This window comes from Diplotaxodon limnothrissa, linkage group LG13, assembly GCF_057381915.1.
Source record: "Diplotaxodon limnothrissa isolate DT_005_m linkage group LG13, D_limnothrissa_male_GT1.1, whole genome shotgun sequence".
NCBI lineage: Eukaryota > Metazoa > Chordata > Actinopteri > Cichliformes > Cichlidae > Diplotaxodon > Diplotaxodon limnothrissa.
In genome coordinates this window covers 15,492,520-15,508,473 of record NC_140608.1, presented here as the reverse complement: position 1 = coordinate 15,508,473, position 15,954 = coordinate 15,492,520, and the positions used below count along the sequence as shown (strand labels likewise).

At 38.6% G+C, this 15,954-nt stretch overlaps 1 protein-coding gene across 1 annotated transcript; it reads left to right on the top strand.

The window, feature by feature from the left end:
* The first annotated feature begins 1,873 nt into the window (after positions 1–1,873).
* On the top strand, positions 1,874–15,579 carry hmgcll1 (3-hydroxymethyl-3-methylglutaryl-CoA lyase like 1). Its single transcript, XM_085369361.1, has 9 exons — positions 1,874–1,969; positions 5,937–6,014; positions 6,494–6,601; positions 6,975–7,070; positions 7,270–7,418; positions 7,959–8,022; positions 8,457–8,645; positions 14,955–15,080; positions 15,460–15,579. Exons 1-9 carry the CDS (start codon positions 1,874–1,876, stop codon positions 15,577–15,579), a joined length of 1,026 nt encoding a protein of 341 aa, XP_085225487.1.
* The last annotated feature ends 375 nt before the right edge of the window (positions 15,580–15,954 follow it).

Genomic DNA, 15,954 nt, shown 5'->3' with positions numbered 1-15,954 from the left:
AATTTTATTTAATATGTTGAGGCATTCATCTTCTGCCTGGTCTCCAGAATCCTCATGTGCAAAATATATTGTTCTCAGGAGAAGCTAACAAACTAGCACAGAGACATCCCCTTTCCTGTCAGGGCATATCTGTTTGCCTAATCTACACAAACTTGGAGACTATGTTTCTTTACAGAGTTTAATCTTCTTAGAAGACATCTTAAGGCTGTGCAGTTGTTTCACTGTGTTGGTGACCTGCTAATTCGAATGCACTGTCAATTTCTTTCGCTTCTTTATTCTACTTTAGTTTGAATTGCTGAACAAAGCAGATATCAATCATTTTTGAATTTTGCAGTCACACAGATTTATTGATGCCATTATACAACAATCCACTATTTGATTATAGTGGACTCTAATTCACATTTTGAGAAATTCAGTAGCTCATATCTAAAAAACTGAAATTATATGTGAACATTGAGACTAAATTTTGATCATTTGTTCTAGTTTTATACCATTTAAATGTCAAATGCGTAAGCCTGGACATACAGTTTTCCTTGTTGGATGAACTGTGTTCTGGTAATAGTGTTTAAACTCACCTGCATTATATTGATTCCTTAGATGGGGAAAACCCCTCAAGGCCAGTTCTTTAAAGTGACCTTCCCCAGCTGGTTTTTGTCAAGAAGATAAACCATAGATGCTGAGTTTCCTTGAAAGCTGAAATATGAAAAGGCTGGTTCGGTTTAAGCGGTTGATGCAGTTATCAAAATTATACACTAAAAAGGCCTTTTTCCCCCTCAGGAGTCCAATCATTCCCCTCAAAACAGACGTCAAGTACAGACTTAGATGAGCTGCAGTTTCGGATTCACAATCATCTGAAAAGAATTTCAAACCCAACAAACCACGAGCACCATTAATATGAATTAAAGTTTATCTGGTGGCAAATATAATTTAACAAATACTAATTTGGAGAAATGCACTGCAATCAAAACCAGATTTAGATTTAGTTTTAGTTTAAACCTTTAGAATAATGCTGCTCTGCTTTTATTTCATTTTTGTACCCAAGAGGAGCCTTTAAAAGTCATTAGAGGCAATACACTCTTTAGATTAAAACATTTAGGGTGACAACTGACAGTCATCAAATTTTAGGTCTGCTACAAAAAAATGTCTTTCCCAAGGCTGATCGCATGAGTCGCCCTCCTCCCCTAGGAGATTGAGGTACAGGTCTCTCATCACAGGGCAGTTCAGCTTGGTGAGATGGTTGAATGCGAGGACTTCATTAAGCCCCTCTATTGTTAACATCTGGGTTCAGAATGCCTGTTTTCTCTGGTAAATGTTGCCTTGGCTTAACGGGGGATTTTATTACAATATGCAGTTGACATTGGCAGCAGTGGCACACCTGGCAATGGAAACTGTTCCGCCGGTTCAGGTCACAGGAGATCAATCAAAGCAGGCTGTTACACTGAAACCTTCAATTCTCAGCAGTACAGGGAGGTGAATGTGTATGTGAACTTGTTGAATCAATTAAGAAGAAAAAAATCACCAGCTTTCAAACTGAAGGAAGCACCTTTTCCTGGCCTTTATTTTCTTTATTTCATTCATTTATTTTCCTTAAAAATAAAGGAAAATACTCCTCTGTGCTTAATTTCCTCTCTCGCTCTCTGGCCTCCTCCCCCCACTTTAGGAGATGTGGTTGTCATGACAACCGCTGAGTCATCCTCTACTGTAAGTAGCCATCCTCATATTTAATCTCTGCATGCAGCGAGGCCCTCCGCCATCCAGGCCTGCATTAGCACACGGATGCGACACATTAATTTGCTCTGGGTAGTTCCCGCGATCTGCGAAGGTTATTCCCGGAGAACACGGAGCTGCAGCGGGCTGAGCAGCAGCCACACGGATGGGTAACGTGCCCACCACAGTGAAGCACTGCCTGAGCTATGAGCAACTCATCGAGGACTACCCGTGGCTGAGACGCTGGCTGCAGGAGGACAAGGTGGGCGTCGGTTTTCCTTGTTTTTATTCAACTGCACATGTTCGGCCACATGACTTCCTCATGACAGAGCAGAGAGGAGCACAACACAAGGCCACCTATGCGCAGATGCGCAGATGCTGCTGTAACTAAGGTGGTTAAAAAAAGAAGAAGAAGAACATGCGAGTACCTTTTTCTCAATAAGAGTATTACGTTAGCATTATGTATGTTTGGGGTAATAAAATACACTCAATAGAATATGAATAGAATAAAATACAACAGAATATGAGCTGCCCCAGGCTTCATTTTCAGTTGTAATGTAGCCTATTAGAGGTAAAAGTAGTGTAAGTGAAAGAGTCCGCTCGATTTTATTCCTGCATTTTCGAATTTATTTTCACTTTTACTTTATAACATTTTTGTAATCCAAAGTATGAGTATATTTTACAAATAGTTCATGCCTATCTGTAAAAAACGTACATTTCACTCATAACAGTTAAAGATATTACAAGCTAAACCACATGCAGTACTGTGCAAAAGTCTTCAGTCAACTTTTGTTTCTGTATATGTGGTTTCCAAGTCTTTTATGTAATTTTTTAACTTCTGGGTTGCTTTTTCACTCATTTTCAGTTCAGTCCTTATCAGTGTTGGGTAAGTTACTTTAAAATAGTAACTTAGTTACATTACTAGTTACTTCTCTCAAAAGTAACTCAGTTACTTCAAGTTACTCGTTACTTTCAAAGTAACTAGTTACTAGGGAAAGTAACTTCGGTTTTACTCAGAATTCTCTTGTTAATGTGTTTCTTCCATAACTTTGCCAGTCTTCTAGCTTGCTTACTTGCCACAAGTGCACTGTGCCACCTACCAATAGAAAGGAAAAGATAATGTGCATATTCCCACGAGAGAAATTCCACGCCTGGACCGTCATTGACTGCTGCCATGATTCTAGCCTACGTCACAGAGTCATGTGCGCCTTTTACATCCAACACAAAAACTGCAGTCGTGGTGCTTTCGATTGTACTCAGAACTCAGAAATTCTGCCTTCTGAATAGGAAGATGTAGGTAACACCAGACTGCAGATGAGCTGCATACAGGGCTGGACTGGGACAGAAAATTGGCCCGGAGAATTTGACTAGAGACCGGCCCACCATTATAGGAAAAATCATAAAGCCTTTGAATGAAAATAAACACTGTTGTGACAGTGATGTACACTGTTTTGATGGTATATATGCATCAATCTATCAATCGTTTGTTGAAAGATTCAGATAATTATTTTTTAAAAGCTAGACATTTTAAATGAGAATAAGAAAGTATTTCCTTGTGCCCCCCTTTCCCTGTTAATGCCCTACCTGCCCCCTGGCAACACTTTGCTAGACCCGCCCCTGCACAGTTACCAGCTGTCAGCTACCTAAAAAAGGATCCTGGTGTTATTTGTCTCTCAGAAACAGTTCATAACTTCCCTTCAACTCATTCATGTCACCTAAAAGGTAAACCTGTTTCTCCATCACCTGTTCAGCTCTGATGATCCAGTAAGGACATCTCCTGGTTTCATCTTCATGTTTCCCTCTCACCACATATCCAAACCGTATCATGACCAGCAGGTTTACAGCTGTGGCTCCAGCAAACATCAGCTGATACTAGAAATTAATATTAAATAAATTCTAACAACAAAGACAGAATAACTCCAGCTTTGTGTCTTTTTCATTGTAGCTGAATTACGGGACAAACTGTTCCTTTTCACCTCAATAAGAAACGCGTAATATTTTCTCTGAATACCAGACAGGACGGTTGGCAACTCTAATAACTTATGAACAAAATAAAGTTCAACATCATTAACTTCATAGCACCCACCCAGCTGTATAGAAACTCCGTCATGCTAGCTAGCACGCAGTACGGAAAAAGTCAGAATAACGAAAATAAACTCCACCTAAACATGGTTCATATCTGACCCAGAGAGACTGCAGGTCATAACTTCTTACCTGAAGTTCAGTTCACACTTGGACCGGCGGCTGCCTCGGGTCTCTTTTCCTTCTGCGTCCCTTTTCCTTCATCCACCTGCTGGCCTCCACCACTTGCTAATGTTACTGAATCTGTGGAAGCTCCGCGATAGCCACCACACGAAGTAACGAGTAACGACCCTATCTAAATCCCAGTAACGACTAACGCGTTCCTGATTTTGGCATAATAACTAGTTACCGTGCTCGTTACCACAATAATAACGTAGTTACTGTAACGCGTTACTTAATAACGCGTTAGTCCCAACACTGGTCCTTATACATAACCATTTTCAGAGGAATGTGTTTTGTTTGTTTGTTACACCACTTAACACTGAGCCATGCATTAAAAGACAGACAACTTAGTAAAGATCGAATTTTAGCTTAAAACTCTGCATGGTGTGTAGTGTAGCCTTAAAAAAATTGAGGAAACTAGTCAAGTGGATAAAAGAGGAAATGTCACACCTAGAAAAACTATCTATGGTAGTTAAACAGTGTCTGTTCCTCTTATCTAATTAGTCAGGATAAAATGTGGAAAAGAACTGACACAGGAACTGAGAGATACATCTGCCTCTATACTTAATCTATCTACTGTTCACTGAAGTCTCAGTGGAAGAGTGGCTGTACAACAGTCTGTTGTACCTGTCTCCTGTCTCCTGTCCAGCTATCTGTAAAACACGAAGAATCCTCTGTCATAGTTTGGGACTGGATTTCGGCCAATGGTGTTTGGGATCTTGTCAAAATTGAATTATGAACCCAGAAAAGTACCATCAGATTTTAATCCACCTTGCATTACCACCTAGAAAGGGTCTGATTCGGGAATATGTTCATTTTTCAAAATGACAATCATCCCAAATACACTGCCAGTGCAGTGAAAGCATACCTGCATAGAAAAACACACAGTGGAACACTATCAACCATGGATTGGCCTCCCCAGAGCCGAGACCTCAACATTATTGAAGCAGTTAAAGCAGTGTGGGATAATCTTGATAGAGAATCAAACAAAAGGCAGCCAACATCCAAAGAAGGGCTTTGAATGTCCTTCGAGAAGCTTGGAGAACTATTCCTGAAGACTAAAATAAATTACAAGAAAGCTTGTCTAAAAGAGTTAAAGCTGTGTTGAAGAATAAAGGTGATCAAATCAAACATTCACATTCAAGCTTGTTAGAATTGCACAAACACTGTTTTCGTGTAATACACTGTTTCCATGTATGTTTGCACACGTTTCAGCAAACAACTGCATCTATTTTCCATTTTTCTAGTAAAATATAAAGAAACAAGGGGTAGCTAGACACTTTTGCACAGTACTGTATATTTCTGAGCACAGTACTGTGTGCTCAGTTTGTTCTGAATAAATATTTGATATCTATCTTCCATAGATATAACACATTAGCTCTTTACCCCTTGAAAATTGACAAAGATTAGACTAAAAATTTAAACTGAGTGGATTCTTTCACATTTCAGGCCTGCTTGTAGAAGAGTTAAGCTGGGATATCGGTTAGCTTTCTTTGTTTTACTGCTCCCCACTGGAAAAAACTTAAATAGATATTTTTGACGGCTATAGTCAGATATGTGGTCTTCACTCTCTGCTTAAATATCACTGTTGCTAGGTTCATATTGTAATCTTTAAGGTCTGTTGAGGTTTTGCATTTAGTTCAACAAGGGTCTTTTTCTTTAAAATTATAAGGTTGAGATCAGGAAAAAAAAATACCTTGATCCTCAGAATATTCCTTGCGGTTTTAGTGGAGTTACTCTAACCCTTCTTCCCAGCCTTTCCTCTGTGTCACATCTCATGAGTTTGCATCTTAATGACATAGCAAGCTTATATTTGGGTTCTAAAGTTTCAGCTGGGTTGAGGTTGAAAGTTATTCATGTTAGAAATAACATGACCTGGAGCATCCCACGGTAAAAGGATGGCTGACTTCTCCGTGTTCTGTGTCTTGTTGAGCGGTGTTTCTCTTTTTATTTATTCCCCTCCCCCCCATTTGATATTTTCCCAGACAATTACAGGACATGCCTATCCAGAGTTTGTTAAAATTGTTGAAGTTGGGCCAAGAGATGGACTTCAAAATGAAAAGGTATACTCTGCAATTACAATCACAAACCTTATTTATATTTATGGGTACCTTTGTTTTCTAATACTATACACAATCCTCCCTGGAAACTCCCATTTTTTCTATACATATAACAATTCATAACATATGGGTTTTGTGCCATAATTGCTAGAAGCATATGTTTCACATTGTCTTTGAAATTGAATAGGAAAGATGACTCAGCTTCTGGCTGAGTTCACTCTCTTTACCTACCATTTAGAGATTATACTGGATGGGGGGAAGTAATTTTATTTCTACAACATATTACCTGAAATTTGGCATATAGCGAAGCTATCTCAGAGTTTTCAGCAAGTGCAAGATTGATCATGTCAAATATGGCTATCTGTATAAATAACACGCAGCACAGCAAAATACTAAGCCATATATCTGCTTGTCACATCTCCAACTGTATCATGAGAGGACTCAAATACAAAATAAGCTATTTCAATTTCATTGTTCTCCAGGAGATTGTTCCAACTGGGGTGAAAATCCAGCTGATAGATATGCTCTCAGGAACAGGCCTGTCTGTGATCGAGGCCACCAGCTTTGTCTCTTCAAAGTGGGTCCCACAGGTAAGAATTCTTCTTTTTGAACTGCAGTTAAATGCTGAGTGATTTATTAGGCCCTCTTTCTTGCTCCTCTAGCATCCTTGTTGGAGCTGGAGATGGTTTTGGAGAAAGTATTTTATTCATTTTCTCCTTCTCAATCAAATTGTACCCCTATTTACTATTTGGATACAAAGTCAGATGTTAACACGTGTCTCCTTTTGTACTGAGAAAAATGATAATTAATTTGATCTTTAATGCTGCCTTCAAACGTGTGAAAGCATTTGTGAATTCCCAGGAACATGTTAATATGTTATTATGTTATTACCTTACCTATGTTATTGCCTGTTATGTTGTTACCTTTAACATCTAATTAATATATCTTCCTCCCTTTATTTAGATGGCAGACCACACTGATGTACTCAGAGGAATCCAGAAAGCATCTAATGTTCAGTATCCTGTTTTGACACCTAACTTGCAAGGCTTTCAGGATGCTGTAAGCATGAATTTTCACTTCAGCGTAATGACCTGTGCTATATACCTTTACTCATATAATTCATCATGTTTACTCAAGCTTGTCAGTTTGAGTTAACTGTTGGCACTACATTGTTTTTATTAAAATAGTTCCTGCACTTACGTTAGCGTGACTCACAGTGAACACGGTTTTACAAGTTTGTTTTCTCTGGCGATTTAAGGTTGCAGCTGGTGCTACTGAAGTGGCTGTGTTTGGGTCGGCATCTGAAACCTTCAGTAAAAAAAATATTAACTGTTCTGTTGATGAAAGTATGCTGAGGTTTGAGGAAGTCATTAACGCTGCCAAAAAGCGACAAATTCCAGTTCGAGGGTTAGTATTCTGCCTATTAATTCTCTGCTACAAAAATGAAAACAAAATGAATGAAATGAAATGAAAACAATTCCCTTGATTTCTGAGCTTCACACAGATTTTCACTTTTCCCCATAGGAAAACAGGGCATTTGAACATACTGCAGTTTTTATATAGAAGAAAACACACAGTTCAGTAATGATACTGTTATAGCAAAGTTCCAGATGTTCACCAGGACTATATCTATGCATTAGTAAACCACGAGGCCAGATGAGGTAAACCAAACAGGCTAACTTTTACTAATGTGGGCCTTTTATCATATCATGGAAATGTGTGTGTGTGTTTTATTTTATTTTTTAAATTATAGGAACTGCTTTGCCCATAAAGGACACCAAAACACTAATAGGCTTCTGGACACATTGGACCCAATTCTTTTTTTTTTTGAAGAGCACACTATAGTATAGAAAATGTTCAACAGCTTTTGACGTTTTTTTTTTTGTTTTTTTTTGTCAGTTGCTGAAACTGACAAAATAATGATACTTGTTAACTTTATCTTCTCAGGTATGTTTCTTGTGCCCTTGGGTGTCCCCATGAGGGACACATTGAACCTTCCAAAGTGGCAGAGGTAGGATTGTTCTTTACACTTACAGGTCTTTTAAAACCTATCTGTTCATTTATTTAAATGATCTAAACTAAACTGAATCGTTTCTTGAGATGTTGTTCTGGTTTTGTTTTTCTGTTTTTTTTGGTTTTTTTTTTCAACTTGTTTTTCCTGGAATTAATTAATTTTGTGGATGTCAGTGCTTTTCGATATATATGTCAAAACTCAAAGCTAATTATTGTCAGTTCATTGCTAAATGAAAAATCACAATAAATGTTCATATTCTTTCCGTAAGCACAGATTGAATTAACTGAAGAAATGTAAAATATAGCATTTATATTCTCTTCCATTTCACTACCTAACCAAACATAACATGGTACTTATATTTGAAAAAAAAGTTATTTTACTATGTAATCCTCTTATAAAGAGAGCATTTTCTATATTTTTATTATTTTTAGGTGGCAAAGAGATTATATGAAATGGGCTGCTATGAGATTTCCTTGGGAGACACCATTGGTATTGGTACTCCAGGATCTATGCTTAAGTTGCTGCAGAGGGTGATGAAGGACGTGCCCATCAATGCGCTTGCAGTTCACTGCCATGACACCTATGGGCAAGCACTGCCCAACATCCTTACTGCACTCCAGGTAAGAACACGGGTATTGTGCGGCCAATAGTCTCAAAAGTACTTATGCTTCTACCTATGATGATTTTGTTTCTTATGTTATTGTTTATATTATTATTATTGTTACTATAATTAATATTTCCAAGAAAACAAGAAGTTTTAACGGTTCATTGCCATGACACCTATGGGCAAGCACTGCCAACATTCTTAGTGCACTCCAGATAAGAACCCCTAAGATGTGGTACTGCCAGTAATCTCAGAACCAGAAATTGCTAATGATCTAATGATGATTAGATTTATTATTCATTGTTATTTATAGTTATTGCTATTACTGCAGTTGTTAATATTATGAGTACTGTAGCGACAGAAAGAGCTCTTAAGTCGAAAGTAGAGCAAAGTCTTTGTCAAAGCAGTTAGCTTGACAAACAAAGAGAGCAGATGGAAATCTGAAAAGAAATCAAATAGACAGTCTAGTGTGTTTAACTAGAGAACTATTAGATGATAAAAGCAACAGATGACACCTGTTGAGGATCAGCTTGTGACACCAGAACGTTTCCAAGCTTCATTACGGTCCTTAATTCTCTATCTGTCATGAAGTACATGACAGGATTATCTTATTTAATGCCCTACATCTGTCTTGTAAACCAGCTTTTGTGCAGCTATTTCATAAGTCTAAGATTAGACATAAAATACATTAATAATAAAATAATAAAAACTTAAAAACAAACATTTAAAAGTAAATGAAGTTAGTTTGTAAATGGAAGTCAATAAAAGAAGGAGACTAGCTCCAGGACTATTGAAAGGTGGATAGGGTAGGAACTGTGAATTTTGGAAAAATTCTCTGAACCTAACAGGCAGCCGAGAGGGATCTTTAAAAACAGAGGCAATCAGACACAGTTCAGCTAATTTGTTGGTGTGATTGGAGGGTATGGAGGTCTCTGAATAAGCAGAAAGGTAAAACAGTTCAAAGATCCAAAAGAATAAAGGGATAATATAAAGCCTGACAACTCTGGGAGGACAGATGTGCCCACACCTCTGTTGTGAGACAAAAACCTTCTGATTCTTGTGGAAGAGACATAAAAGGTGCTAACACTTTTAAGTGGAGAGGTCTGTGTTAAGCGTACAAATGCTGGTAAAGTTAGAAGAGGAAGCCCTCTTGCCGTAGTTTGTAGTGTAGATTCTCCTTTTGGACAAGCACAAGACAGCAATGCATCGTCCTCTTGATCCCCATATCCTCTCATGTTAAATTGTCTGACAGCTTTACTTTCTGCTTTCCCAGTGGATTTGGGGTACCTTTGCCTTCACATGCACATCCCTCCCCCTGTGATGAATATGAATGTTCTCGTGGAGAACCACAGACCGATTATGGATAAATGCCCGGCCTTTGCATAAATCAATGTAGTTACTCATGATGACATGAAGAGGAGCAACCAGATGTGGAGGCAAAATAGAGGTGGTGATTCTTGTTCCAGGATATCATTCAACTTTCTGCCAGCATCATAGAGATCACAGGTCTTTGTTTTTTTTTAGGTTGATTTAAATCATTATCCCTGCTGGGAAGCATCATTTGTTAAACTTCTCCCAATCCATCTTTTTAGACACTTTTCAGCTCACATGCTACAGTCCATTGAAATACAGTGTCCTTTCTTTGCAACGAGAAAAAGGAAAAATTGTTTTTATTTTCCGCTGGAGTCAGGAAAAAGGAAGCCAAATAATGTAATATATCAATAAGACTGATGTATAGTTATTTTGGCCATATATGCCACTTTAAAATGATGTAAAACTTTTTATTGCAAACTTTTATATTAGAGTATTTCAGAGCTTAAAATTTTTTTTGTTTTTTTTACGTTTTAAAAAGCGCACATATGTGCCTAAGCTTTAATGACAGTCTGTCAGTCTATGGCATGATGAATGTGTTCTCTGTTGTGTATGTGTAGGCTACAATGGGACACACAGAGAACCAGAAACCATCAGTCAACGAGGAAAATCGGCATTAAGAAACATGATCTAAGCTTCCCCACAAAGCAAGATGATTCACAAACTGCTTTCAAAAAGAAAAAAAAAATCCCAGAATCTTAATGAACTTAACAATATGTATTGTACAGTTAAAGGTATACACTCTATAAGTGCATTTGGGTTGTGAATCTTTGTGAAGGAGCTGTCGTGGGGGCATTTGTCACCACTTTGCCTGTTGCGAGCCAGTAAACCTGACATATATCCAAACATAAAACAGAGGCAATGCAGGCAGGGCTGTATCAGTTTTACTGGAGCGCATTGTCACCACAGAGGAGGAAGCACACTGGGGGCTGGGTGGGTCAACAGATGTGAGGGGGTCAGCACAAAGGCTCACCTATTCAGTGTCTATTGGACAAAGCGACTGAGAGCTAGGTGGATCGAAGGGCCCTGGGGGGGTGGGGGGGGCTTCTAGCTCGTCTGCCGCTTGGCTGTTGAACTTTCTGACAATGGCGTGCTTAAAGGCCAGTGGAAAATGATCCTTTCATTTGCTCTACGGTGAGCATGTGATGAATGGTGCTGCAGCTGCAGACGCAGCTCTAGAAACGTCTACTCAAGTACTTTATTTTACTCGACTGTAAACGTTAGTATAGTATTTATGCTTCAGTTTGCACAAATCACTGTATGACTGCAAATGTAACGTGTAAATGAAATCATTCATTCATTCACTAATGTTACACATCCACTAAAGAAACTGTTGTTCCGTTGTGAAACTTGCAGTTGAACACTTATCCCTTCTAATAATTATGATGGAATTAATCTAATATTGTACTTCTCTGGTACAATTTATGGTCAAACATTGTTCGGAAAGGCAGCTGATCCATGTCATGTAAAGAAGCAAATATTTTTAAGGTTAAATCTGATTCTGAATGGTTTGAAAAAGAAAAAGTACAGAGAGATGGTGAAATTCCTGCGTGGATCATATTTACAATGATTCATTGCAGCTGCCCCATGGCCACAAGAAATAATAGCAGCCAGGGATATTTAGCTCACCATTTGCTCACCCATAAACAAGTAGGAAATTAAAGATTTTATCATAGTTTTTCATTACTGTGTGCCAGAACTCCACACCACCAACTGGGAGAGAAATGAATTCCCCCAGTGCTGTCAGCCCTGAGTCACCTCTTTTGTTCCCGATAAAGACATTCCTTAGTCTTTGTACCTTTTTTCAGGAGGTCTAGGGGGGCTTTGTTACAAACCTACCCTGGCAGGTCACACAATGACAATGTATGTACTTAGATTTCACAGGCTTGGCAAGGAAAATTATTTAATCTTACCTGCAATTTTGGTGTATTGTGTACTACTGCAGCTGGGGAATACAGTATAACCTGTCTGGGCTCACACTAGAGATCTCTACTGACAATAACATCCATCTGCAGTATTTTCTTTTGTCTCCATACATGAGACTCTGTTCAGCCTTAGTTTACTAACATATTTTACTAACATCCAGTTACCTAGCAGCTGTGTTGAGCAGTGTGTTGATAACTTTAGTGCAACTTTATGTTGACTTCTTTGACTGAATGGTAGAAGTTATAATGGATAGTTATAAAGGATCATTTTATCTTGTGACTGGTGATTTGCTATTTCAAAGAGTGAAATCCGCTCTGAATCAAAGCCACCGACGATACTTTCTGTTGAGTAAACAAGTAAAATCAATTTCAGCTAAACTAGAAAATATTTATTATAGATTATTAACTTTTTTTAAAATGAGCCCTTGTGACATACTGGAATATATATTTAAAAGACAACCGTAAAACCCACATAAATACCACAAAAGGACAAAATAACAGTAAAAGAACATTTATTTTTCTTTTTTCTGTATTCTTAGGCTTTATTTTACTTTTTTTTTAAAAACTATTAAAAAAAAATGCTTTTAACATGTATGTAAAGGAAGCAACACTGATGTAATAAATGGGTCAAAAAGCTCATTTTCATCTGCAGCCCCTGGGACGATTGCTGTTATACAAAATAAATAAATACAGATGAAGAGCTGAAATATAAATGTTTATTATTCAAAATCAATAAATAATTTAATTAGCAAGTACATAAATTCCTAAGAAACTGGATTATCTGTGAATTTATTTTCTTATATTTTTTCTTCAATTCCAACCAAATTCATGTTTTAAGGTGATAAATATGTTATATTATTATTATTATCATTAGTAGTAGTATTTTTAGTATTCATTTACATTATATTAAAAATAGGATTGCATATTAAAGTTGAATAACTTCATATTTGTCACATCACATTAGTCAAACTTTATTTTCTTTTGGAAATGATAAAGTAAAATGTGATTTATTTATTCTTTAAGTGCTTGTTTGCCTTTTGCTGTCCGGGGTTCGCTCCTCGAAAGAAGTGATATAAGTGCCAGCACGGGATCCGTGACAGTTTCTGTCAGCCTTTCGGTTTATGTAGTCGTGGGTGAAGCATCACTGCTTCGTGTCCTTCGCTGAATGCACACTCTTTCTTTCGCTCGCTCTGTGACGCAGTTATAAAACCAAAATGGGAGCTTGTCCATCTTCAGCCTCGTCCACTCAGAGCGCAGAATGTAAACAAGCTTATCCCAAATCATGCAAGTTTGAAAATGTTCAGTGTCTTTACCCAGGAATGCATTGTTTTTATATAGCCGCAGCTCACTCAGTATGGCTTTTTAACACTGAGCACACATCTGGTTTCTGGGTAGTGTGAACCTAACTGAGCATTGGCAAGCCCGAGCTGCTGACCACCAGTTCCTGCGTGATTAGTGTCCAGGGGTACGGGGCACGCTGCTGAAAGGGTTTGTTCTGTTCCTCTCGGAAACAGTACGCTGAAGACCTGTGACCTTATAGCTAGAAGCGAGAGGATTGGCATGGCAGATTACAACTCTGTGTTTATACTACAAAAAATTCTGCCTAGTACAATATCCTGCTCTGGCTTTAACCAAGGTCTGGAAATCTCGTGCACTGCACACACCGGAGTAGATCTCCTCCTCCTTCTACCCACCTCCTCCTCTTCCCTTGCCAACATAAACAGCAATTACGGCTGGCTCAGACAGCCCCCTGAAAGAAGTAGGTTCTTGTCTGGAGGAAAAGCAACCAATTAGCATCATTGTTCCAAAAAAGCAATAGAGATTCTTTTAATTTAACTTGCTTGGTCCTGCTCTGTGGGGTACCGGTCCTTCATGACCCAGTGCCACTGAGAGGATCAGTGTGTTAATTTTGTCTCACTGTAGGATCCTCTGACATCTGGTTCTACCGCGGAAGCTGGAAAACATCTTTAATATTCTCATGACAATCCCAGGGACATGTGGAAAACATCCCAAGACCTTAGTCCATAATGACTCTGAAAACTGAAGGCCTGTCTTGGTGTGAAAACAAAGGTTTTATTCATGACTGGGTCGCGCACGTCCATGGCAAGAACAGTGACTGTGTGTCTTTGAGTAATATGGGCATTCAGAGAAAGAGTAAAATGTGCTTCTGTAAATTTCAATGTCAACATCGAGCTGCAACAAAAGCACCGGGGTACTGTTTCCTGGGCAGCCTTTTATAATGTTGGGTAAGCTGTCCAACAAAAGCAACGGATTGAGAAGAACAACTGAAAACGCATCATTAATTTTCATATGGAGGCCAGGCGCTCGCTATCGTCGGCAGTAAAAAAAGGAAAAACTTTCCCACAAATTTCAGCAGTAATGTTTGTCGTGAGCGCTGGTGAGCCAAAAAAAAAAAAAAAACAGTAGAGTACACAACTTGAATTTTATCTCTTGTATATTCTTACATTCGTGTAAACAAAGAGGCCCTTAGAAAGCAGAAACATTTGTAATCAAGGAGATCAGCGAAATAGTTTGCCATTAATGATTTTTTTTGTAGCACATTTGTGTACAAATGCATTAAGTTTATTGGCACAGTTTGATTGGACACTAAGCAGCCAAGGGGAAAAAAAATGTCTTCTCGATGTGGCAAGAAAGTGAATCCCTATGGTGAAGAGCAGAGTCGTGCTGTAAAAACATGAGTAACCAGGACAATCAGAAACATATGAAATCTTCTGCTCAGCCTTTATAATATTCCTGTCATATGAACAAGGCCATAATTATGTGGTGCTGGTGGTTTGAGCTGACAAAGAGGATGACTAAGCCATACTGCGGGACATTCTGTGCCCACTCATCTTCAAGCCTTAAGCCCACGGTTCTCAGAAACAGCTGTAAAACACAACCACAGGCCTGGCAAGGTGCGCGGCACCAGGCAGAACAACCCAATAGAACAAAGATCTTTGTTCCTGGATTTTACCTGACATGAAGTCTTTCACGGATTTGCCGAATGCCTCTGTTGTTTGTCCTTGCAGATGGGGGTCTCTGTGGTGGATTCTGCAGTAGCTGGCCTGGGAGGATGCCCTTACGCTCAGGGTTCATCTGGCAATGTTTCCACAGAGGATGTTCTCTACATGCTTAATGGCATGGGCATTGAAACAGTAAGTATGACTTCACTGTCTGGTGTGTATGTACACTTGTGTCTAATCTCAACAAAACCAACGTTGTACAATCTTTCAAAGCTCACTCACATAAACACATCGTTCTCCAAACATACTGCCCTGTAACAGTTTATTTGATCATATTAGTGGTTCTACATAACTTGTGCAAGACTGTGGTGTTGCACACACTTCTCAGGAACAATTTATTTAACAATTCCTACCCCTGCTGGTAGAAACGATTCACTGCGGGTTAATTTTCTGTCACCTGTTACACGTCTTCTTTTAATTTCAGTGAGAAAACCTTAAACTTGCCATTTCTTGTTTATCTTGCGCTTATTATATTAATTGCACTTTTACTGATGCTGGGATGTTTTTGCAGGGTGTGAACATTGCCAAAGTCATAGAGGCTGGTTCCTTCATCTGCAGTGCTTTATCTCGCAAGACAAACTCCAAGGTTGCCCAAGCAAGAAGCACGGCCTGCTGTGATGCGTCTCTGTAATGGAACGTCTTTAAATATTTTAGTCTGTTCCCTTTAAAGTGCTTCCCCGTTGTTGCTGCCTTCAGATTTGTTGCCTATCTGTCTGTATTTGAACTACATTGTTCCATGTATCTCTTGCATGTCATCTAAATAATATTGAAAACTATCTCATTTTTATTATTTTTTTACTTTATTGTTCATTTCCAGTCTATATTTGCCGTCTGAGTACCTTTATAATCTGCTGAACACATGCATCTTCCTTGGCTTAGTTTTTGCTCTACACAATTTTTGATGTAACAAAAGCAAGCGTCGACCGCACTGAATGGAAAGTGACAGGAAGCTGGTAATTATCAAGGGGAGTATTCATTTGTGATTGAGGTTTGTGTTGACGGCTCG